Source organism: Macrosteles quadrilineatus, unplaced genomic scaffold (assembly GCF_028750875.1).
Source record: "Macrosteles quadrilineatus isolate MER2022 unplaced genomic scaffold, UCM_ALF_1.0 Scaffold_5__1_contigs__length_97177068, whole genome shotgun sequence".
NCBI lineage: Eukaryota > Metazoa > Arthropoda > Insecta > Hemiptera > Cicadellidae > Macrosteles > Macrosteles quadrilineatus.
This window is the reverse complement of record NW_026542598.1, coordinates 8,839,628-8,864,742: the sequence shown is the minus strand read 5'-3', so window position 1 is coordinate 8,864,742 and position 25,115 is coordinate 8,839,628. Positions and strand designations below refer to the sequence as shown.

General features: G+C 35.5%; 2 protein-coding genes across 2 annotated transcripts; both read right to left on the bottom strand.

Moving 5' to 3' along the window:
* Positions 1–555: 555 nt before the first annotated feature.
* LOC128996037 (uncharacterized) lies at positions 556–14,199 on the bottom strand. The gene is made up of 3 exons (XM_054421160.1): positions 14,081–14,199; positions 6,773–6,889; positions 556–2,540 (listed from the first exon to the last, which is right to left on the bottom strand). The coding sequence occupies exons 2-3, from the start codon at positions 6,887–6,889 to the stop codon at positions 1,029–1,031; spliced, it is 1,629 nt and encodes a 542-aa protein (XP_054277135.1). The 5' UTR covers positions 14,081–14,199; the 3' UTR covers positions 556–1,028.
* A 4,974-nt stretch (positions 14,200–19,173) lies between these two features.
* Positions 19,174–24,753, bottom strand: LOC128994518 (40S ribosomal protein S23). The gene is made up of 4 exons (XM_054419128.1): positions 24,646–24,753; positions 21,192–21,351; positions 19,841–20,025; positions 19,174–19,305 (listed from the first exon to the last, which is right to left on the bottom strand). The coding sequence occupies exons 1-4, from the start codon at positions 24,647–24,649 to the stop codon at positions 19,223–19,225; spliced, it is 432 nt and encodes a 143-aa protein (XP_054275103.1). The 5' UTR covers positions 24,650–24,753; the 3' UTR covers positions 19,174–19,222.
* Positions 24,754–25,115: the final 362 nt, after the last annotated feature.

Below are 25,115 nucleotides of genomic sequence, written 5' to 3'. Positions count from 1 at the left end.
AGTACCCGTCCTTCGTACGGGGTTGGCGTATAAGTATAAAATGCTTATTGCAGTTATACTCGTGCTTTGCGTTTGCAATGGGAGAGGACACGGTTTATGAAAATGTTGTTCTTTTAATTTACCCTATACTGTAGTATAGCACATCTACAATAGCCATAATGTTCTTCCACTGCACCTAAACAATAAAAAAAGTAAAGTTCTCATTGTGTATCACAGCTTTTGGTTCATAAATGCAAAAAAAATAATATAGTGCTGCACCCTGTTGGTAAGCCTTGTAACTTTTTAATGCTATAGAATATCATAGAACCAACCAAAAAGTATCATAGAACCAACTTGTGTAGTTGAAACAGCTGACAAAATTCTTTAATTCCTTTTAAATATGAATATTCATAGGGTTAACATGGGGAACTCTAACTGGGACAGGGACCGAAAGGATTTTTGAGATCAAGAATGTGAACCATCATCATACCAGATTTCAACCCAATCCGACCAGTCATTAATGTTGATTGAACTTCAAACAAACAAATAAACAAACACACAAACTTTCACATGCATTTATAAAATTATATAGTATGATTTGGTGCATAAATACTGCAGAATGCAAACCTTTTTGTTTTTGCCTGGCACAGCATTGATTTACTAAGCATTTAGAACACTGTATTGACTATAGGTTATACCTCATAATTATAGTGTTGATTATTATTTCAATAGGTAGTTGAATGATTTGATATATGGATAAGAAATAATCAGAACAAAGAATCTTAGGAAAGACTAGACGAAGAACAAAGTTACAGAGATAACAATAATGTAGTACCCATGACAGTAGAATTAATGCGTAATTTCTATAACTTTTTTCACATGAATTCAAACTTGAGGGGACTGTAATCTCTGTCTTTGTTGACTATGTTAAGTAAACAGTAGCATTATTCACTATCCATGCTGTTTATTTCAAAAACGTTTAAGTGTCCTTAGACTCTCAATAGAAGTCAGTTCTGCAACATCTACTAACACTTGTCGACCCTGTTGTACTACCAATAGTATGAGATCCCCAATGTGTTTGGAGGACCTGTTGTTGTAATTACTTTAGTGCAAGCTCCATTAACTCCTTCATCAGGAAAGGAAAATTGAAAATTGAAAAATCTATCAACTCTCCAAACTTTAGTAACACCACTGATATATAAAACCTGTATAAACCCTGTCCTTCCAACGACATAGAATTCTTCTATATATCTACTACCCAATACATCTTCACAAACTCTTCCAGAAGGCGAAACCGAGCACAAGAGCAACTTATCTTTTTCATCTCCTGCAAAAAATAAATCGTCGCATATTGTTCCCGGAGTGTAGCTTGATGGTAAAGATATATTTTTCGTGAATAGGAATGTATCCCCAATCACCTCAATTGCTGTGTTATAATCATTTGTTTCCAACTTGTACAGCTCGTGACCAGTTTGGTAGTTGAAAATTCTTATGAACTCTTTGGCTTCACGGCCTTCACGGCCACAGTCCGAAAGGGCCAAAAACCCATCAGTTATAACCCAAAAAGTTCGATCTTCCCTACATTTTTTTTCTGAATCTGGTTCATATTCTGATTCATATTCTGATTCATAATCTGATTCATATTCTGATTCTGCCACCTGATCAATATAAGTACACCTTTTCTTAAACGGAAAGAATTTAAGATTATTTGCATTATAAACTTGAAATTCTAAAGTACCAAAAGCAAGCCCTGATCTATCAGGGGTGCTAAATGGGTAAGGTAAAATGACTACCACATCTTCACATTGATTTGCACTAGATTTACATCCTTCAATTATCAAAAAACAATCTGGTAGGAATAGGGATTCTTTTCTGAGTTCTACTCCATTTTCTAAATCCCACACACAAAATGAGTGCATGATACCACCAGGGTACGAGGGATTGGAGGAGGGGTAGCTGAGGTATCCGATGCACTTCCCCCCTGGAGTAATAACTATATTCAATTCTTTTACGGAACAAAATCTTTTCTTAACTGATTCCTCGCTGCACCCCGGTCTGAGAGACAATTCTTTGCCATTTCGTTCAATATACCATTTTAGGGTTACAGAGCGTTCATTTTGATTAACCTTGAAAATTTCTGTAAAATAGCGATCATTACCATTATTATTGTAATAGCCCTTGAGGGTAACAAACCCGTTCTCTAAAACCGTAGGAGTGTACCATCTTGTTTTTCCGAATGATATTGTGTCCTTTAGAACTGGACGATCCGCTCTTACGTCCCACAGTTCCACTGAATTGGGAAGAAACCTCATTATCAAATCATTTGTTACAAATTTCTCTGTAGAATTCTTCTCATTTCCCAAATCATATTCCACAGTTTTGAAGTTCCGGTTTTGCCAGTTTGTCCACAAGTGTTGTTCTCGTAGAAAGGCGGCTTTCCATTGACTCAGAGGAGGTAGTGAAGTGCCAATATGTTGAGGGAGTTGAAATATTGGCTCCACTACACACGGAGTTGTCCTCAGGTACTCCTCTATCTCAGAGTCGCACAGACGCTGCCAAACCTGTCGAAAACAAGTAATTGATTTCTATTTACCTCACAAGAAAACACCTTTGTACATTGTAGCTAATTAAACCAAGACATTGCTTTATGATTGCCTCCTGATTGACTAGGTTTCACATTGTTGCAGGATCTTAAATCTAACCCCATGTTCAAGAAGGCAGTTTGAAAAAAACATTCAACATCTGAAAAAAATTATGAATCTTCTATAGATGGCCCTAGTAGGGTAAGTAAGTAGTATAGTATATATATAATAGTATAGTAGTATCCAAACTGTTTTGTAAAGCTAAAAAAAAGTCTAAATTAAAAATTTGCTTATTAATATTTACAATTTGAGGTGAACTTACCTTTTTTTAGCAAAGTATATTCAATTGACCATACCATTGTTTATTCTCAACCACTAAATAGTAGTTTACGCAACGACTGCGTAAAGATAGTGTTAACAACAAGAGAAAATTTAAGGTACGAGCCTTGGCGAGTGCCTTAAAAACTTCAAAAAGTGTTGTTAACACTATTTACGCCAGTTGCGTACACTACTTTACCTACGTCAGTATTTTAATTACTAAATATCACTACTCATAACTTCTAATAGAGGTTATGTTTTCACTTGTATCTCTTATTGCTACTGACAGTGATGCAAGTACCACTCAACAATTAAATTGGCCTGAACAGCTGATTAGTTGAAGTTAAAATCATTACAATTTTACTTAACTCTCAATCCTTGAACCTCATTGGTCTGTTACCGTGTTGTTATGAGTAAAACTATGCTGTTATGAAAGTAAACAATGCTGTTATGTGAAACTTTTCAATTCTAAGAATTGAACTGAAACGGCTACTTTAAAAAACGGTTGTAGGTAAAGTATTATATTTCTACATAATAACAACAAAGTATCATCTGTGTTATAACTATTTACAGTCAGTTAGGGAATATATTTAACAAAATAAACTGTTGTACCTATTTTGCTCATTTGTGGATATCATGATTGCATTTGGCAAACTTGTTCATTCATTTTCATGCTAAGGAAGCTATCGACATTTTAATTTTAAAAGATTCTTGTCATTCGCCTATTGGGTCTGATGATGATTGGAGTGTCCAATCGAAATCGATCACCACTTACCATCTTTTTTGTATATTTACCGTCTTGTGAGTAACAGTATAAGCGTAAATATATGTTTTAAGTGTTATAAGACGTTTCTTTTATTTACTTTCCGTAATTTTAAAAAACCTTCCCTGTAGCACTAAACAAACCCAAGTATTCAGTGGCGTATCCGGGAGGGGGGGAGGGGGTTATGTGTTTTAAACTCCCATCTATCCTTTAAAAATTATTTTTTTTACAACAATAATTTTATTTCTATAATAAAAATATGTTTAATATGATTATAAATAGCCAGATTATAAATGTGATTAAAACATGAGTTAGCAGGTATAATTTTAAAAACTTTTCCCAGGGGAGGGCCCCTAGATTCCCCCCGTTACCTGGGGAGTATTCCTGGCCCCTTAGTGTAACCCCTTCCTAGTTACGTCTGTAAGTAGTATTCAATACAATTAATGTTACCTATTTAAATATATGAGTGAAAATTTAAAAACGTACGTTTTCAGTAAAAGCACTTTGCAAATTCTTTTCCTCTTTTTTCAAAACTTTTATTATTATTTTTATTTCATTAACATTTGAAGTTTCATAAAATGTCCATGGTAACGCAATATCTTTGGTAGTTTCTTTTTAAAAGAGCATCTTTAGTGGAAAAACACAAAATCCTGTCACGACCATAACGGACGTTTAAATGAATATTAAAAATAGTTAATATCATTTTTATAACCATGTTTTGCTATAAACTTATTTACTTTTATGACCATTATACAATAAAAAGGTCACTGAGCTTTTGGTATATTTGGTCTTTCTAGAATACCCCCGCCGCAGCAAACCTGCCGTCTAAGCGAATTTCCATTTGTCCGAATTGATTTTCAATTGATCTATTTAAATAACATTATTAGGTTTAACGAGTACCTAGGTTTGCTGCTACAAGGAAACTAATAAAGTAGTGTGTTTTTAGTAAAATATTGATAGCTTACTATAAAATAAATAAATTTGCCAACTTTGATCAAAATATATCCATAAACAAGCAAACTACAACATTTTACAATATTCTCCATAAGAATAACATGGGAATTTTAAATTTACCATTTTTTTAGTTTTCTCCGTAACCAATAACCGTACAAAAACACTTTGATATGCTGAATTGTTTGTTTTTTTAAGCTCTTTAAGAAGGTTTAGAGAAAAATTGGGAAATTTTGTGTTTTGAGGGTAAAAAGTGAGAAAAACCCATTTTTACCCCATAAAACCCCCCATAAAACCCTGTTCCCGTGGTCCGATCATGCTGGATCGCGAACTCATTCAAGTTTATCCCGCCTTACACCTTCAAACCAAATGTCATCAAAATCGGATAAAAATTACTCAAGTTATCGTGTTCACGGACACATATATATATATATAAATCTATATATATACCTATATATATATATATACATATATAAAAATTTGAACGAATGGTGTTTTTGGCCTCTGGGGACATTAAAATGAAAAAGTAAATCGGTCCCGGGCCTAAGTCTTACCATGAGACCTACGGTAATAGCTACTTCCCTATAGGGAAATTCGCTAAAAAAAAAACTCAAAAAATTGAAAAAAAGCCAATAAAATCTTTTTAAGTTTGTATAACTCCGAAAAAACTTACCTGAGACCCGAAAAATCGTTATGTTTGTATAGAGGTGTGCTTCTTTTGTGTATAAAACGTTGAAATATGACGATATTTTAATTTTTGAAATTTTTATGATAGAAATCATAAACGTGATGGTCAGGGACAAGCTGTACGGTCGTGAATTGTCTGGAATAATCTAAATCTTTCTAAACAATCCTTCAATTATCCTGTTAGTTATAATAAAAATATGTGTTTCAATTGAACTAAACTGTTCAATTTACAATTATATTAAAGTTATTGTCACGACCAAACACACTACAATCCATAAGGCTGGATTGGTCGTGAAAAAACCCGCGATGGTCGTGAAATTACGTGTTATTTGGCTCTGTTCTGGCGGTAGCCCTGCACCTCATGTTCGAGGATACAAAGTGGACTTCTAGGTTAATCTAGCAATTGAAATATCTTATAAACAAAAATTAACACCATGTCTACTTCATTGAATGACTACGTACGGTCATGGACACACCAAAATTACAAAAAACACAATCTTTCCTTTATTAATCTTGCAATTCCTCCTTTCAACTTGAAACGACTGGCACTACAATCCTGACATACACCCCAAACTAGTCTCTAAAACCAACTGACTCCATCGACGCCAGGCTTGCCACTGTCAGGCTCCAAAGTTGAAATTTTTTCCCAAATGGTCGTGACGCCAAATCGAGGGACAGACTTATTTTGTCATGGTAGTCAGTTTGTAATGACAATAAAATTATAATATGCTCCTTTTTTGTAAGTTTAATAACCATTGATGACATAAAAATATGGCTTTATATATTTCGGCATGAATAAATAGTCTAAAAACAGCGTGAAAGTTGGAAAATGTACCCTAAGGACACGTCATGGTCGTGAATTTCGAGACTTTAAAAATATGAAAAAAATACCTAGAACCTATTTAAAACAAAATAAATGTGTGTAACATGTTGCCCCCGTCCCAAAAAATATTAAAACACATAATAATAAACTACAAATCCAGTATCTACGAAGTAAAAGGCCAGGGACATGAAAACGTACGTTTTTAAATTTTCACTCATATAAATTCAAATTTATTTTAAAAATTGAAATCTTACTACACATTGTAGTCTGCTGTAGAACAAAGAATAATATGACATTAAATTTTGCAAGTTTATTTAAACCTAATTATGATAATTGTTATATAGGTGGTTTCTTATAATATTAATAGAAGATTTTATGGCTGTTAAAGATATTAAATATAACACTTGATTTTCCAAATTGAATTTCTTCCAAAATTTCTCAACTTGTTGAGGAATTGTTCCTCTTGATCCAATGAGTAGTCCATATATACTTCAAATTTAGTTATTTTATATTTTTCCGAATAAACGTGACAATTTTAAAAGGGGATATTTTAGTTCAAATCCAGCCAGGTAATTCACTTACTCAGCAGGTTTGCTGCAGCAGGGGTGTTTTGTGCGTCAAGCAAAACACAAATTTTAAAGAAATTACAACACAAAATTACACAGTTACCTCATTACTGCCAAAAACTTCTCGCCAGTGGAGTGAAACTCTACAGCATGTAGATATATCCTTTGGTGTGAGGTATTTTGCCACTTCAATGGCTAAATCACAATAAATATACTCCATCTAATAAGAAACAAAAATAACTATGTCAATCACAAACTCACTTTCAAAAAATATATGACTTGTAAACTATTCATGCATCATAGGCTATAAAACTCAAGTTCGGTTCGTTGACACTGATGCTCCATCTTATGTCTCTATCCCTCATCAACAAGTTAGATGAAAAAAGAAAGTATACAAAAGCTTGAGAACGACATGCATGTTCAACGACTCTTGTCCCAAGTGTTGATGGAATTTCGGGAATGAATTCCAAATGTTTTTAAGGGTTATGGCTGAAAAATTATCAGAAAATGGAAAAAAAACCATACAGTTTGGTAATTTAGATACAATCAAGAACAATTTGTGCAGTTTTAAGGGCAAAAAGTATGTTTCTGAGATTAACAAGAAAGAAATAGCGGTCAGCGAGGGAATTTGAAGATGGAGCTGGTATTCCAAATGTTTTTTAGTTTAAAATTAATGGTTGAATTCTGATTGTTATACTCTTTTTTGTAAAGTTTTCATTGCGATAAATTATATTTTGTTGATAAACCTCATAATTCATCTAGCAGGACTGCAATTTCATGCTAGAGCTCACTTGATGTTTAACAAGGCTCTAGCCCAGATAAAAAAAAAAAAATACCCCCGCCGCAGCAAACCTGCAGACTAAGCGAATTTCCATTTGACTGATTGGATTTACACTGAAATGTCTACTTAAAAATATAACATTTATTCCCGATTTAAATAGAATTAGTTTAACAAGTACTTAGGTTTGCTGCATCAGGGAGGGTAAAACTGTTTTTTTTTTGTAAAATGTTAATAGTTAGTAAGAAATAAAAACATTTTCCAAATTTGATCAAAATATGTTCATAAACAAGCAAACTACAACAGTTTACTCATTCTCCATAAAAATAACATGGGAATTTTAAATTTACAATTTTTTGGAATTTTCTCCGTAACCATTAGGCGCATAATAACGCTTCAATATACTAAATTATTTGTTTTTTGAAGCTCTACAAAATGGTTTGGAAATAAATTGCTAAATTTTATGTTTTTTGGGTCAAAAATGGGAAAAACCTATTTTTACCCCATAAAACCCCCCGTAAACACCCGTTCCCATGGTCCGATCATGCTGGATCGCGAACTCGTTCGAATAAACGTAGGTTTACACGTTTGTACCAAATTTCATCAAAATCGGATCATTTTTGCTCGAGTTATCGTGCTGACGGACACATATATATATATAAATATAAATATATAAATATATAAATATATATATATATATATATGAATTTGAACGGATGGTGTTTTTGGCCTCTAGGGACCTCAAAACGAAAAAAAAAATCGGTCCCGCGTCCAGGTCTTACCATGAGTACTACGGTAATAGCTTATTCCCTATATGGGAAATTCGCTAAAACATACTCCCTTAGTAGATTTCTCATCTTTATGGAACAGCTGAAGCCAATTTTATTGTTAGTTATGTCCAGTGCACAATAGAGGTAATTTTTTGTTTAAAATTTGTTTCCAGTTATTTCAGTCATTTAAAACCTCGTTTAACAAAATAAAATGATCTAATCATAAACAATAGCTCGTACCCTAATTATATAACCAAACAGTAAACCACAAATCATGAAATTAACCCTAAAATAATAAAAACAAAATTTCGTCAACACTAACGCCCAGTGCCAACGGACACAAAAAACGAGTATCAAAATTTAAAATGGGATGAGATGTCTACTTGAGGTTAGTCTATGGCTCTAGCAATGACGTAATGTTTGCCGTTTGTGATCAGCTGCTTGTTTTAGTCTTTTCACCGAAAACAAAAATATAACCTTAATTACGTCATTGCCGTCTTCTATCGTGACGTCATGCTTGACGAGCATTACGGCCTGTTGGCGAATTTCCCATATAGGGAATAAGCTATTACCGTAGTACTCATGGTAAGACCTGGACGCGGGACCGATTTTTTTTTTCGTTTTGAGGTCCCTAGAGGCCAAAAACACCATCCGTTCAAATTCATATATATATATATATATATATATATATATTTATATATTTATATATCTAATATATAAAATTCTCGTGTCACAGTGTTTGTCTGCAAACTCCTCCGGAACGACTTCACCGATCGTTATGAAATTTGGTGTGTAAATTCTGTAGGTATGCGAATCGGACGTAAACTATTTCCCGTTTCGAAATTCTTAAAAGGGCTCCGCCCCAGTGGCTCTGGAGTTTCCCATGTTAACCTTATGAGAAATGGAATTAATGAATCTTAACAGCTGTTTCAATTAAACAAGTTGGTTCTGTTCTATGATGTTCAATAGCATTAAAGTTACAAGGATTACCAACAGGGTGCAGCACTATTATTTCTTTTACATTTATGACAACAGCTAATTTGCAACCAAAAGGTGAGTGAGCGTAGCGAACGAACTTCAACCTGGAGGCAAGTGAGCGTAGCGAACGAGCTAACCTGAAGGCAAGTGAGCGCAGCGAACGAGCTCCAACTTAAAGGTGTGTGAGCGTAGCGAACGAGCTCCAACCCAAAGGTGAGTGAGCGTAGCGAACGAACTTCAACCAGGACGTGATTGAGCGATGCGAACGAGATCATCTTGAAAATTAAACGTAACGGTACTTTCTTTCCATCGGTCTGTCAGGGGAAACCTATAACTTAGGCGATACGAAGTTCGCCGGGTCAGCTAGTATATATATATATGTGTCCGTCAGCACGATAACTCGAGCAAAAATTATCCGATTTTGATGAAATTTGGTACAAACGTGTAAACCTACGTTTATTCGAACGAGTTCGCGATCCAGCATGATCGGATCATGGGAACGGGGGTTTACGGGGGGTTTTATGGGGTAAAAATAGGTTTTTCCCATTTTTGACGCAAAAATCATAAAATTTAGCAATTTCTTTCCAAACCATTTTGTAGAGCTTAAAAAAACAAATAATTTAGTATATTGAAGCGTTATTATGGGCCTAATGGTTACAGAGAAAATTCCAAAAAATTGTAAATTTAAAATTCCCATGTTATTCTCATGGAGAATAAATAAACTGTTGTAGTTTGCTTGTTTATGAACATATTTTGATCAAATTTGGAAAATGTTTTTATTTCTTACTAACTATTAACATTTTACACAAAAAAACAGTTTTACTCTCCCTGATGCAGCAAACCTAAGTACTTGTTAAACAGGGGTGCCCATCCCCCCCTAGACTCATGACGCACCCCCCCCCCAATTGAGCAACAGCCCCCCCCCCATAAATGATGTACACAACAAATGAGAAACATTATTCCCCCGCCCAGCACTATTTGTAAAAAGAAGTTTTATAATTTTGTTTAGATATTTAAAATTCAAACCCAGTTAATCTATATCAATAAAGTTATAGTTTTGTCTGTACATTGCTCAGAGTTATACATGTTTTGGGTTATTTATGTTTTATACATTGAAGAAGTTGAAACATGCCTTATCTCCATTTATGTCCGTCTGTCACGGCCCAGAAGGCATTTTATGCAGCCTACTCATGGCCTACTCTGAAGAAAACTAGAGTGCCGATTATGATTCTAATGGTTTAATTGTATCCACAGGATTGGCGAGAGAGACCTTATAGCCATTAAAATATGGCCTCACTATTTTGGAAATAAAATAACGGACGATCAAAAATACAATTTTGTGTGATTTTTCTAGTTTATTTTTTCCATGTTTACTACATACGTCATTAATTTATGAAATACTAATAATCTGTTAAGAGAACACGTCATATATGAAATTACGAACAGCTGTTTTGATAAAGATTCCTTTTCCTAGCTGTCACTGATATGTTTACATAAATGTTCTTTAAGAATACTGTGTAGGTAGGCCCTAACCATTTCCGATCACGTTTGTAAGCAAATCCAAAACCAAGTGAGATTAATAACCGTGTGGCTTTGGCTTACATAACGGGTTTGATTTATCACGAGTACTAATATGTAACTGTAAATTAAATTAAATAACTAGCCTCATCCAGGTCGGGAACCGGAGATTCTGTGTGTATCAAGTTGTACTTGAATTTTGATTACAGGGCAAAGACCGTGAATCAGTGTTGTACAGGACTAGAAAACTTATCTTTCTATATAAATAAAATTAGAGTTTTATAAGTCACCTCAATTTAAGGAATTTTTATTGCCACAGAATATCCATAACGAATTGTCAGTGTCTTTCTCGATATAACGATCCCCTCTCCCTTCCTTTAAAAACATCACAGCTCCTTTGATGAAAATGAAATGGAAACAACGTTTGCGCCAACAAAATCGTCTGCTCCGTTACACTTCTGTCTGCTGTGCGCTATGTTACAATACAACAGATTTCAGATTCAGATACAACAGCTGGGGAATGATGACGATATAATGCTTAGTACACTGTGATTGAGTGATAACCATGGTAACTTTAGTTAGGCTGTGATTGGCCAATGAGTAGGCCTAAATATGGCGACTTGTTGAATTTGTGTATGAATTGAAGAGAAACCTATTAATGAACAGAAGAACAAAGAAAGAGAATAACAAGATTGTTCTCGTTACATTCTTTTTAAAGAGTGTTATAATTATCTCCAAATATAATTTTACACTTTTTTATTACTTAATATATCAATTCCTATGCACAGCACCTATCGGTAGCCTACCCGTCTATCATGAGCAGTACCTTATAACACTTTCTAAAGGTTCCTTTAATATTTACGTTATTGTTAGCAATGTAATGTTTGGCTAGTGATTAGTTGAGTTTGAGTTAGCTACAATTTTAAACGTTGCCGTTTGTACAACTGAACCAAGATAAATGATTTGAAATTTACAATAATAATAATTGTGCAATATTGAATTTCGTTTATAAAAATGTAAATCGTGACTTAATGGCTGTTTAGAGCGTTTTAATGAGTTTGTCATCTGTTTTTATACTATATTGGATTAACCGTATTTTTCATTCCCCCCCTCTCCCTATTAACTCAGGTAATCGAGTATACACAAAAGTGTAAAGTTTTGTAGCCTATGCTACTTGCAACTTGTTTGTATTTTAATGAGCTTTATGTCAACAAAGCGTTCTGCTGTGCTTAAGTCGCGGTGTAGCTGGACGTGTCTGTACCACGCGTTATCTTTTATCTATCACAGCAGTTGAGCCATCCCGTGCGCTCCCTCCCTAGATCTCACGTCTTGCTAATCTTAAATAATAACTTTCTACACGAATCCTAAACTATCCTAAAATCCTATTTCAACTAATTTAATTCAATAATATAACTATTGTCATTAATTATCCACTTTCTATCTGGCGATTTCGTAATGTATTTTGGATTGTCGTCACGTTGAACACTGTTGCAATTAACTTTAGCCCCCCCCCCATTTGAATTTTTTGAGCCCCCCCCAAGAATTTCAATGACGCAGTCTGCGTCACGGCCCCCCCTGTGGGCACCCCTGTGTTAAACTAATTCTATTGAAATCGGGAATAAATGTTATATTTTTAAGTAGACATTTCAGTGTAAATCCAATCAGTCAAATGGAAATTCGCTTAGTCTGCAGGTTTGCTGCGGCGGGGGTATTTTTTAGTGTGGCCTTGCTCTAGCCTGTGAGTCTTCTTTAAATTACTACATGCAAGGTGCATTAAAGCTGACTAACACTTGTTACTTAAAATTGCTGATTCAATTCAATTCGTTTATTAACGGCATAACCCAGTTTACAATATAGACTTAAATTAGTTCAGGCATTTTACAATTGAGAAGATAACAGTTATACATTTAGCAGCAAGCAGGTACATTATAAACAAACTACTTTGACAGTTATTGCAGGATTTACAATCTAGAAATACAAATCAGAGCAACATAGGGAGAGTGATATGAGGGGTGACAAAAAAATGCACAATAATGCCTGTCCTAATAGTATATTTCGTACCTAGGGCCGAAAATGAGGTTTTGCCGGCTCGAGATAGTTTTTTAAGTTCCGAGAACTTAAAACGACCGAGAGCTGCAAAAACATTTCGGTCCGTGGTACAAATGCAATTTTTCACCACACTATACCCTATTACCACTATTCATCACAATAATAATGTACAACAGTCAGCACAACTAAAACTTTAAGGTTGTGTGAAGAAATAACGTGAGGAATCAGCAAAAATAATAATAAATAGTTGTTAGACTGCGGTGACAATAACACAATTCTATTGCAATGCTATGGATACTGATTGTGTATTTAATATGCATTCATGTTTTAACACGTTCGCTGCTGAGCGCTAGATGCCGGGACGGCGCCAGTTGCTGAACTAACGCTCGGCCGCTGCGTGACATTGCCACCGATACACTGAATTACAGTAAAAACAACAGTAGTTATACTGGATGGCAATGTTCTGCAACAAAACTGGCTTTGGATATAGTACTAAGTGATTCTGATAGATAGCAGCACTACCCAGGTTACAGTCGGTAAAGTAGTGTCGCTATCTAGCAGGAAAGAGGTAAAACAAAGCCCTGTTCCAAACGACCCTGGTGGTGATTTGGGAAACTATATTTTTTATTGTCAGAAAAGTACGTCCCCACGAGCTGCAAAGAAATATAGAACGTTTGTGACGTGCTGGCTTATCCATAGCAACGTTAAACAACAATGAACGGTGACGTTCTGGAACGTTCTTAGCTCCTGGCGCCGTGGCCCGGCTGACGTTCCGGAACGTCCGTAGCAGCGAACGTGTTAAGAAAGTAAGCGAGCAGCTGATTTTGTGGCCCTAGGGATGTAAAAACCTGCTCGGTCCCCAAAGATGACAGCTGGAATGGCCAGCAAATCGTAACTTTCAGCCACCAATTAACTAACGTATGTAAAACAGCTAAAAACATCATAGTGTTGTGAAAAACACTTTCCAGCTTACCTCCAGATGACTTTAGGAATGCCTTGGCAAATCTTTAACTTACAAACACAAACCCATTATTTGCAAGCACTGGCATGCAATTTTATCTGATACTACTCACTCATTAAAATACCTAATATAAAACCAGAGTTCAGTATGTATGTGTGTCATGTACTCATACTATGCTTTAAAAAGTGTAAATTGTATTGATATTGCAACCAAAAGCCTCAAGGCCAGAATAAATTATAGTTCACAACACATCTATGTTACAATCAGCAAACCTGTACAGTTTGGCATGTTAGACTGCTGATAGCTTACAAGTCTATGCTTTTATGATCTGTTTCCAAAATAATAAATTTATCTTACCTCTAATTAATCAGGTAAAGTCTCTCTGGTGCTCTTAACTTGCTAGCTACCTGTATTGGGAATATTTTTCAGCATCAACATTGAATCAAATTCATGTTTCACTTCCCTCCCTACCTCCTTCACTTCACTTCACTCCATTATTCATGTTCATGCTGGTTTACTTTACCCATAGACTAACCAACCACAGAGTATGTTTTATTATGACTACAGTGTAAGGGTTTCATTGCTTCAAGCAATAATGGAGAACTTTGACTCCGTTTGGGTGTCATACCTTATAATGGCATAGCTTATAATTGAGAATTTTTTCAACTTGAATAATCGTGAAAATGTGGCATAGCTTAGGCTATAAGGGGAAATGGAATTTTTTTCATAACTTATAATCGTAGAAATGTGGCACAGCTTATAATGCTTTTAATTGAAATGTGGCATAGCTTATACAGAGGGGTTCAACATTTCCGTGTTATTCTTATGAATATTCATATTTAAAAGGAATTAAAGGATTTTTTCAGCTCAACATGTTGGTTCTATGATAGCATTAAAAAGTTACAAGCTCAACCAACAGGGTGCAGCACTATTATTAATTTTTACTTTCTCCTCCTATAATACCATAGTATATGGGAAAAGTATTGCTGTATGTGCGGATGTGTACAGGAGCTACAGACCACACCAGTGATCCGATTTGCATGAAATTTGGTATGTAGGCACTAATAATCCGTGGTATCTCCGAGAAAGTTTGGATGTATGGATGTATGTATGTTTGTGACAAGTAAACGTGAAAAATACTGGTCGGATTAGGCTGAAATTTGGCATGATGATAGCTCACATTCCCGATTAACATATAGGTATATCCTTATCTCAAAAATCCTTTCGGGCTCCGCCCCAGTGGCTCTGCAGTTCCCCATGTTAACCTTATGAGTATCTATATATTAATTTGAAACTGTTTTTCTTTGTGACAGCTATTTTAAGAGAACGGCTGGGCGTAGAAACTCAGTAGAGGTGTCTAAAGAAAGGTCCTGGTCTGTAGATGAGCCATCAAAAGAGAAACATGGAGAATTCCCTCGGGGCTCTGCCCCAGTGGCCTTTAAATTCCCATCCCATGTTATTCTTATGGAGGAAAACGAGGTTTTTGTCACAGCTAATTTGAGAGAACGGCTGGGCGTAGAAACTTGGTAGGGGTGTCTAAAGAAAGGTATTGGTCTGTAGGTGAGCCCTCAAAAGAGAAACGATGTAAATTTCCTTGGGGCTCTGCCCCAGAGGCCTTTAAAGTTCACTCTGCAATATTGTTTACATTCCGACCATATGGATAATTTTACACTACTTTTAATGAACCAGCTGTTAATATTAAAATTGTATTCAAAGGTCTACTGAAACTGTCAAAATTAAATGTTTACATTATTATTTATGATTTTAAATGGATTCTCCACTGCATGGCAAGTTTTTTTTAGTTTCAACAAAATGATGAATTTATGATACGTTTGAAATGTTTTGTTCAAAAATCTATGCTTTATTGCTCTTAGAAAATTTTAAATTATGAAATAAGTGTGACTTATCAATTTCAAAGGAACATATAACTATTCCTTATTGGGTTAGCTTATACATATTGTAAGGTTGGCACTTGCCTTTTTTTCCTACTTTCAATCACCATTTATTTTTAAATTCAAGAAAGAACACCTGAGATTCATTTATTGGTATAACAGTTTTTGATAATCAAATTGAAAATTGTGTCATAGATGAGTACGTTGAGGATGAGAGCTGTGTTCAAGTTTTGGAATAGACTAACTACGGAGTCTATGGTTTTGGTAAAGTAGGTGAACTAATGCCAATTCAGGTATTTAAAAAAAATGTGTACACAGTTTTTACTTTGATGTACACATGCTAGGTTGAACAACGCATCTAAACCTCACTACATACAAAACATTCGGAAACACAACAGTGTCATCACATCTCATCGCATTTGCATAATTTGTTACCAATGCTGGACTAGGCTATGGATTTGGTTCCGCAAATGTTCAAGATTTGTGATAAAACTTCCTACAATTATGGTTCATTCCAATCCACGAAATACATGCACAGCTTTATGTGATCTATATGGTCAAGGCAAAACTACCCCTAAGTTAATGAATTATCAAGTAAGAACAGGATGATTAAATACATGGGTCGATGTGGCAAGAGAAGGATTTAAAATTGCTGAGATCGAAGTAAGAATGTTACTGCTTTCTGGAGAATTAGATATTTTTATCAAAAAAAAAAAAAGATGAAGATTTAGCCTACTTATAAATCCGGATACAATCTGAATGATTTTCCTAAAGCAGATGGAATTAGTGGTTAGTAATAAATATTGACTCTTTCCGTAACATGATAGACTAATTATATGAACTCATTCTCCCATATAGTGAAAGTGGCTTTGGTATGAAACAAACTCATGAACAAACAATTATAAGACTCCTAAAAAACCTTTTGGGCAACCTAAAGCCGATAAAAAGAAAGGTAGGAAATATTGTGTTAAACGAATTCATCAATCACGTTTTTTAGGGAACACAATCGTCATGCTTATTATTGCTTATCCTCCCTTCATATAACTAAGATTTTAATGACTTCACTCTATCCAACGCAGTTAGCTGAATTTACATAAAACCTCAAGATTAACCGTCGATTTCGACGGGGTTCAACTAGTTCATATTTAAAGTGAATTAAAGAATTTAACCAGCTATTTCAACTAGTTGGTTCTATGATATGCAATTAAAAATTTATAAGATACACCAACAAGGTGCAGCACTATTATTTTTTCATTTTTTTATGAAATCAGCTAATTCGAACTAAGCAGCAACAAAACACTGTGATACGCAATGAGAACTGTCAAAGTAGGATTGTTTACAGTATGGTTATGTTTTTAATTTCATGAATAATTTGTGAATTTTTAATAATCTATCTTTCTCTATTGTGTAGGTGAAGTGGTAGAACATTATGGCTATGGTAGATGTATAATACTATAGCATACCGTAAATTTGAGGCAGCTAATTTTCTTAAACCGTGTCTTCTCACATTGCAAAAGGAAAGATCGAGTATAACTGCAATAAGTATTATTCTTATTTGCCACATCCGTACGATGGACGGGTACTCTGCTAGTGTTAAATAAATGTCTGGTTTCCCTCACGCAGCAGACTGTCTGACAGCAAATTGGTAATTTGATGCCAAAACTGAGAACACATTGCTTAGAAATTTAACCTCACAGAATTGCATAAAAATATACAAGTACGGTATACAGTTTTTTTTATGGTTTTTGATGATTTTTTGAGTGGACAGACTCCACTTTAGTTTTTTTTGTCATTGCAGTATTATTTTTAAGCTTAAAGCCAAAATTAATTCCCTGACTTTCCAGAAAGTGTGAATCCTGATAGGACAAACAAGTCATTTTTACTATCAACTGTAAAATAAATTAATGTGTTGTAAATTGCCGGGTTAAAATTCCCATCATAGTTAATTGAAATTCCACTGAAACTTAAAAAAATACCCCCGCCGCAGCAAACCTGCCGTCTAAGCGAATTTCCATTTGGCCGAATTGATTTTCAATTGATCTATTTAAATAACATTAGGTTTAACGAGTACCTAGGTTTGCTGCTACAAGGAAACTAATAAAGTAGTGTGTTTTTAGTAAAATATTGATAGCTTACTATAAAATAAATAAATTGGCCAAGTTTGATCAAAATATATCCATAAACAAGCAAACTACAACATTTTACAATATTCTCCATAAGAATAACATGGGAATTTTAAATTTACCATTTTTTTAGTTTTCTCCGTAACCAATAACCGTACAAAAACACTTTGATATACTGAATTGTTTGTTTTTTTAAGCTCTTCAAGAAGGTTTAGAGAAAAATTGGGAAATTTTGTGTTTTGAGGGTAAAAAGTGAGAAAAACCAATTTTTACCCCATAAAACCCCCCATAAAACCCTGTTCCCATGGACCGATCATGCTGGATCGCGAACTCATTCAAGTTTATCCCGCCTTACACCTTCAAACCAAATTTCATCAAAATCTGATAAAAATTACTCAAGTTATCGTGTTCACGGACACATATATATATATATATATATATATATACATATATAAAAATTTGAACGAATGGTGTTTTTGGCCTCTGGGGACATTAAAATGAAAAAGTAAATCGGTCCCGGGCCTAAGTCTTACCATGAGACCTACGGTAATAGCTACTTCCCTATAGGGAAATTCGCTAAAAAAATACCCCCGCCGCAGCAAACCTGCCGTCTAAGCGAATTTCCATTTGGCCGAATTGATTTTCAATTGATCTATTTAAATAACATTAGGTTTAACGAGTACCTAGGTTTGCTGCTACAAGGAAACTAATAAAGTAGTGTGTTTTTAGTAAAATATTGATAGCTTACTATAAAATAAATAAATTGGCCAAGTTTGATCAAAATATATCCATAAACAAGCAAACTACAACATTTTACAATATTCTCCATAAGAATAACATGGGAATTTTAAATTTACCATTTTTTTAGTTTTCTCCGTAACCAATAACCGTACAAAAACACTTTGATATACTGAATTGTTTGTTTTTTTAAGCTCTTCAAGAAGGTTTAGAGAAAAATTGGGAAATTTTGTGTTTTGAGGGTAAAAAGTGAGAAAAACCAATTTTTACCCCATAAAACCCCCCATAAAACCCTGTTCCCATGGACCGATCATGCTGGATCGCGAACTCATTCAAGTTTATCCCGCCTTACACCTTCAAACCAAATTTCATCAAAATCTGATAAAAATTACTCAAGTTATCGTGTTCACGGACACATATATATATATATATATATATATATACATATATAAAAATTTGAACGAATGGTGTTTTTGGCCTCTGGGGACATTAAAATGAAAAAGTAAATCGGTCCCGGGCCTAAGTCTTACCATGAGACCTACGGTAATAGCTACTTCCCTATAGGGAAATTCGCTAAAAGCCAAAATTAGTTATAACTAAATCATGAGTTTCCTTTATATTGCTTTTAAAATGGAAATAAACAACACCGAGCCATGGCTCGGTCCCCAGGTATTCAGGGTTTAAATAAGAACAAAAATAAAATTTTACTTTTTTTATTGGTTCATATTTTAAAAAGTAACAAAAACTTATGATCTTGGTCTTTCCTTCTTTTCTTTGTACAGAGCCAGAAGAGATACGTTGGCCACCTTCACGACCTTGAATCGGACGCCTGTAACATACACATGTAAAATGTTTTAGTTTAAACTGTAAACGTCATGTGAGAAAAGGATACTACAAAAATTGCCTAATTGTAAAACAGCTGTCATACCCTACTAAATTGGGAAAAGTATTTTAGAAATCATTTTAAATTTGTACACTTCATTCTCTGAGTAAACTGTTATAGTTACCTTGTTTATGGATACATTTTTATAGAATTTTACAAGTTTGTTTACTTTAAACCAAGCTAGTGAGTGATGACCCAAGTTTGAAAACTGCTGCTCCGACCAAACTTTGTTTTCTGTAACCTTGGTAGAGCCATATGGGTGTAGTGCAATTAATCAGCTTTGGATTTCAAAAACCAGGAATACAAGTTTAAAATGTGGGATGGACATCAGTTAAGCAAAACTGTTGGTTATTTTTGTAGCATTGTTTCAGTTGCAATTTTGTAATTAGCTTAACACATAGTATGATGATTTTAGTTGATATGACATGCGACAATTGTTAGCCTATAAACAATATGATGCAAGACTTGTACACTCTCTTACCGGGAATGTCACCGACGGCGTGACCCTTACGACCGAATCCTGCAACCAAGACCTCGTCGTTTTCCTCGATGTAGTTCAGGCAACCGTCTCTGGGGACGAATGCCGTAATCTTCTTTCCGTTCTTGATGAGCTGCACTCGCACACACTTACGGATAGCGGAGTTAGGCTGCTTGGCTTCAACTCCACTAAAATCATGACAAAGGATTGATAATAGTTGATTGATTAAAGGTAAAATCGTATAATTGTTGATTCAAACTTATATTTTTATGTTAAATGTGTTATTTTTTATTTATAGTTATGTGTACTTGTGAGAGTAAATGAAACAAAGTCTCCTTCAAGGTAAAATGAAGAAAAATGTAACCATCTTAATCAGCAAAATGTGAGTGTGTTTAGGAAAATTTATAACTATTAAATATGGAGATTTTAAAGATGTAACCATCAGTCTATTCACCAAGAGTCCCACTAATCTGAACCACTTGTTGGGGAAAAATTACAAATTTATTGAAATTGAAAACAAAGTTAAACCTGTGTTATTAAATTGAAAAAAGCACAGTGTCACCATGATCTTGGAAGACAAATGCGATGTTGTAATCGAAGAAGCAATAGGCCTAAATGGCATTTAACGACTAAAAATAGTACTTTTTTGTTTTCAATTTTAATTCAAACAATTTGGTAACCTGAACTAGGTTTATAGTTGGTGTATTCATAACAAAGTTGACCCTTTATTTAGTGCAAATGTTCCTGTGATATTTCTGTGATCAACATAATATCTATGTTAAGCATCCACATGTGACATCGATTTGCAAAACTTAAATTTAAACATACTATTTGGACTGATGGAATAAACAAAAACCAAAACCCTTCTTACTTAGACTATCAAAAGTAGGCTACGTAAAGTGATGAGAGAAAACAAAAAAATAACATGAGATATGATATGTTTACGGAACATAACACCAGGAACTCTGAGTCACAAGAGGTGAAACACAGATTTGCTAAGCAACCCCAACATTCCAACAAAACATGGGGAACAGTTTCCAACGCAACGGATTTTGTAGAATGAAATTAGGTCAAGTCGGTTCTCAGAGATACGAGGACTTCAGTAAACACTTGGTTTTTTTACAAAAATACAAGCGCTTAGACAACTCTTGTGAAGCCACCTCACAAGGATAGGGGGGCTATCAATCGTACAGTGATCAGCCGATTAATAATTGCTTTTTTACATATTAACATACAGTACGTATAACAAGCAATTCAGATTAATCACTCAATATTTATGAATAAGGGTGGACCAAGAATTCTAGGTGTCTAGATGACTGCTTTTTCAAAACCTCAAAAAAAAAAAAACACTTACACTTTCTCAAGAACGATTCCCTTGGCGTGTGAAGCTCCACCGAAGGGGTTAGCCTTCCATCTCGTGCCCAAGTGAGCCTTCTTGTAGTCCTTGTCTGCCCACCGTTGTTCACGTCGGTGGTTCACGTGTTTACGTGCAGTGCGCAAACCACGGGGCTTACCTGCAAGTTACAATGGCTTGTAAAAAATCTTTTAAACATAGAGCCAACTTACATACATACCTTATCTAATAATCATTTATGGTGTTCCTACCACTAATATCATGGGTTTACTTGGCCAATTAACTAATTGACATTAAGTTACTGCAAACGTATATCCAGATGGCCTATATCAACAGAGATAATTGAAGTTTGATTATTTAAATTTAATATTAGAGAAAAAAAAAACTATCCCATATTGATTTAATTACTGCAGCAAAACATAATTCAACTATTCAAACATGATAAGTCACATATTTGAGATTGAACAAAAAATATCACGCGGGACAAAGCTTAAATAATCACGTGAAAGAAGAAGAATGTGCCCCTTTTGAATGACCACATTCGTTCCTGGTACCTATATGATCTTGATACTATTGTGTGTGTGAAAGTGTCCTTTATCTTGTGATTATATATGGGTAATACGCTACGCGGCCGTATTGTCCCGCAAAACTGCAAGCAATAGATTTTAACATGAGAAATTGGTTTATAATTTTATGCCAATTTTGTAGGACCAAAATTCGTTCCTGGTATAAAATATGACTTAGACTACGACCTAGATACTGTAGCCTAAAGTAGTCGCAGCTAGTCTGGGCGCGCGGCCACGCTATGGCGGGGGGTGTAGAGGGGAGTGTTTAATGTATTGCTCATTTCCAAAAACATCTGGCCCACACGGCCAGGCTCTGGGGTTGCTCAGCACCTCAGCGCTGTCTTGATGGCTTGGGCGTGGTTAATACACAAGGGTCCGCACGCCCAGACTAACTGCGACTATTGTACTGTCGTGTGCGTGAACATTATGTGCTTCATTATATGACTATTTAGGTATTACGATGCGTGACCAGTTTTTTTTTTTCTCCGTGAAATGGCCAACAATAGTTTTATACAAGCGTGCGCACTACTTGTTGCTAAGTTATTGCCAGATTCACACCAATATGAGATTACAATAGAACCACAACCAATTAGAAATGAAGTTAATCAGAAATTAACCATTAGTTCCACTCAGATCAGAAGTTTTTTTCTAGGCCTACACTTTAATTTAGCCTACACCCCACATTTACTCACATACAGCATGTTAGGTTAAGCGCGGGACACACTAAGCTGCTCACCAGCTGCTAGTGATCAGCGCCCGTGGCACCTCATAACCATCTTAAGTGATTATAAACTGTAAGGATGTGTAAGAAAGATAAGGTTTTGCAACAACTCTCTTGGCTATGAGCTGATTCTCTGACGTTCCCTACCTACATCTTTGAAGGAACAACCTAAAGTTACTGTACAAGCACCCACAAGTTTAGTTTTGGAATAAATTTAAGAAATAAATTACCTATTTCCACGACAACTTCAGCTCAGTCATTTCGGTGCTACAAATTACTAAGTTACTTTTAGTCGCTTAGTTTAAAGCTCAGTTCTTGTCACCATGGGTGGCTCATAACCCATTGCTTGTGTAAAATAAAGTCGAAAATTACTTGTGGTTGCCGATGGCACACTTCTAGAGGTGGCCAGACTACACTGGTGGCTGGCGTCAGCAAGTGACCACGTTACCTCTAAGTCGCTGCTGCCTCGCTACTAGTTGAACAAGTCCGACTTCGCCAGCCGCTGACAAATAACTTACTCGTCGGCTGACAGTGCAAGCTGCAAATTCTGTGGTCACATTAAGCTGACAGTAGAGGCTTCGGTACTTGAGTATTAAACGGAGGCCACCTAACCTACAGTTTCTTAACTTAGCTATGATAATACTGATTATTAGTAAACCTTCATTCGATGTTTTCACTATCAGCAAGTTTGGTTGGTTAGGTTAGGCTATGATAGTTTAATTTTATAACTGATATAGCTGACCAGACACAGTGACAGGCGATGACAGGTAATGGCGCGCGCTCCGGTCAACGACCCTGACCTTGGCCTACTTGGAGGGGATTCTGCGAGTAGACACATGACTCATCTGATAACGCTCGACTCACAACAATACTAGAATACAGTAGAACGTCGATTATCCGAAGCCCGGTCATCCGAAACGTAGGTTAACCAAAAGGAAGAAAGAAGCAAAAATCAATAAAATCGCGCGCCAATCACGACTGGCCGTAGCGCTACGCCACCGCACGGCTGCTAAGTGGTGAAAGTCTAAATATAGCTCAAAGGTCTGACCCTCCCCCTTCCCCCCAAACCCCTGCTACTTCATTCAGTGTTACGCCCGCTCACTTCGAGGTCATTGCACAACCCCTCCCACCCTTCTATTGTTTTTCATAGCCAGTTACTAGTCAGTCGCCGGCGACTGCTTTGAGTTGACCTATTCTGTTGTAGCAGCTAAAAAAATAGGTTAGGACAACTACCTCTTGCTTATTTCTACAATGAAAAATGTTTGTATTAGGCCTACTGTAGAATCTACAGTGGTAAATATTATCCAGTATTTCACGTAAACACAAGTTACATTTTAACAAATATTGATTTTTTACTAATTTAAACCAAACTCGACTCGAAACTGCCGAGTTAAAAAATATGCTCGAGTTTCAAGGCCGTAGGCTACTCGACTCGAATTTGAAATCTCAAGTACTCGCACATCTCTATACGGTAATTAATTAGTCAAATTTATATTATTGTACAGTATCCACAGACGCGAAATCGGCAAATCGCCGCCGGCCGCTATCCCCTTCACGTCATTTCCTGTTCCCCGTATTTTTCCCGTCATTGACCGATTATCCGAAAAATCAGTTATCCGAACAACCCCAATCCCCAATTAATTCGGATAATCGACGTTCTACTGTAGTTCTACTACAACATCTATAACAATTTAACCCTCTATAAGTGCCGCGGCGCGTTTTGTAATGGTGGCCTCCGTTTAATACTCAAGTACCGCGGCTTCTCTCAATTCGCCACGGATGCTAGCCTAGTGTGACCTGTGCTTTAGGTTAGACTAGATTAGCCTAGTTTCATTTCATAAACAACTGGTAGGGGCCTAGTTAGCCTAATATATAAGTAATAGCGAATGTGGGGTGTAAACTATAAAGTCTACCCGCCGTTTTCAGTACCCTACTTGGCAGGTGAAAAGTGTCAACCCATCAGGAATCTTTAGGCCTAGATGGACCTAGGCCTAGCCTATACAGCCTGGGCTATGGACTAACGCATGTGGAAACGATCGCAAATAACCTACTGAAATGAGATAATAAAAACTACTCGCCTAAACAATAACGTGTTCGGTGTACATGTCAAGTTACGTATATGTGAAAACCCATCTACTATCTTAATAATTGCATCTAAGTTACTTACCCATTCTGTTAAAATAAACGTGGCCGTGTAATAGAAACGCGTAAAGAAAGAGCCGCAGCCGATGAGGAAGGAAGCACCGGAACCGAATAAAAGTCCAATGACAGTTGGTTCATGGTTGAAACTGTTGTTGTTGACAAAACAAGTACCATAGAGTAGGTTAGGTATGCCAGTTTTACAGGGAGTAGGAAAATGTCGAATCGTACAAAGAGTCAATATTAATAATCTTTCAATGAATATATTAATGTCTGTCATAAAATAAGAGTATCAAGTTAAATGTTATCAGTAAGTAAGTAATGTTATCAATTATAAATATAAAATAAGTTATTACTCAATAAAAATTCCCTATTCTATATTTATCATCATTACTAAATCGTCAACTTCAAATATATGTCAAATATTTTCAAAATTACAATGTGTAGGCCTATAGCAGTGAAAAGCTAGATCATAGATAAACCATACTCCTCAAGGAG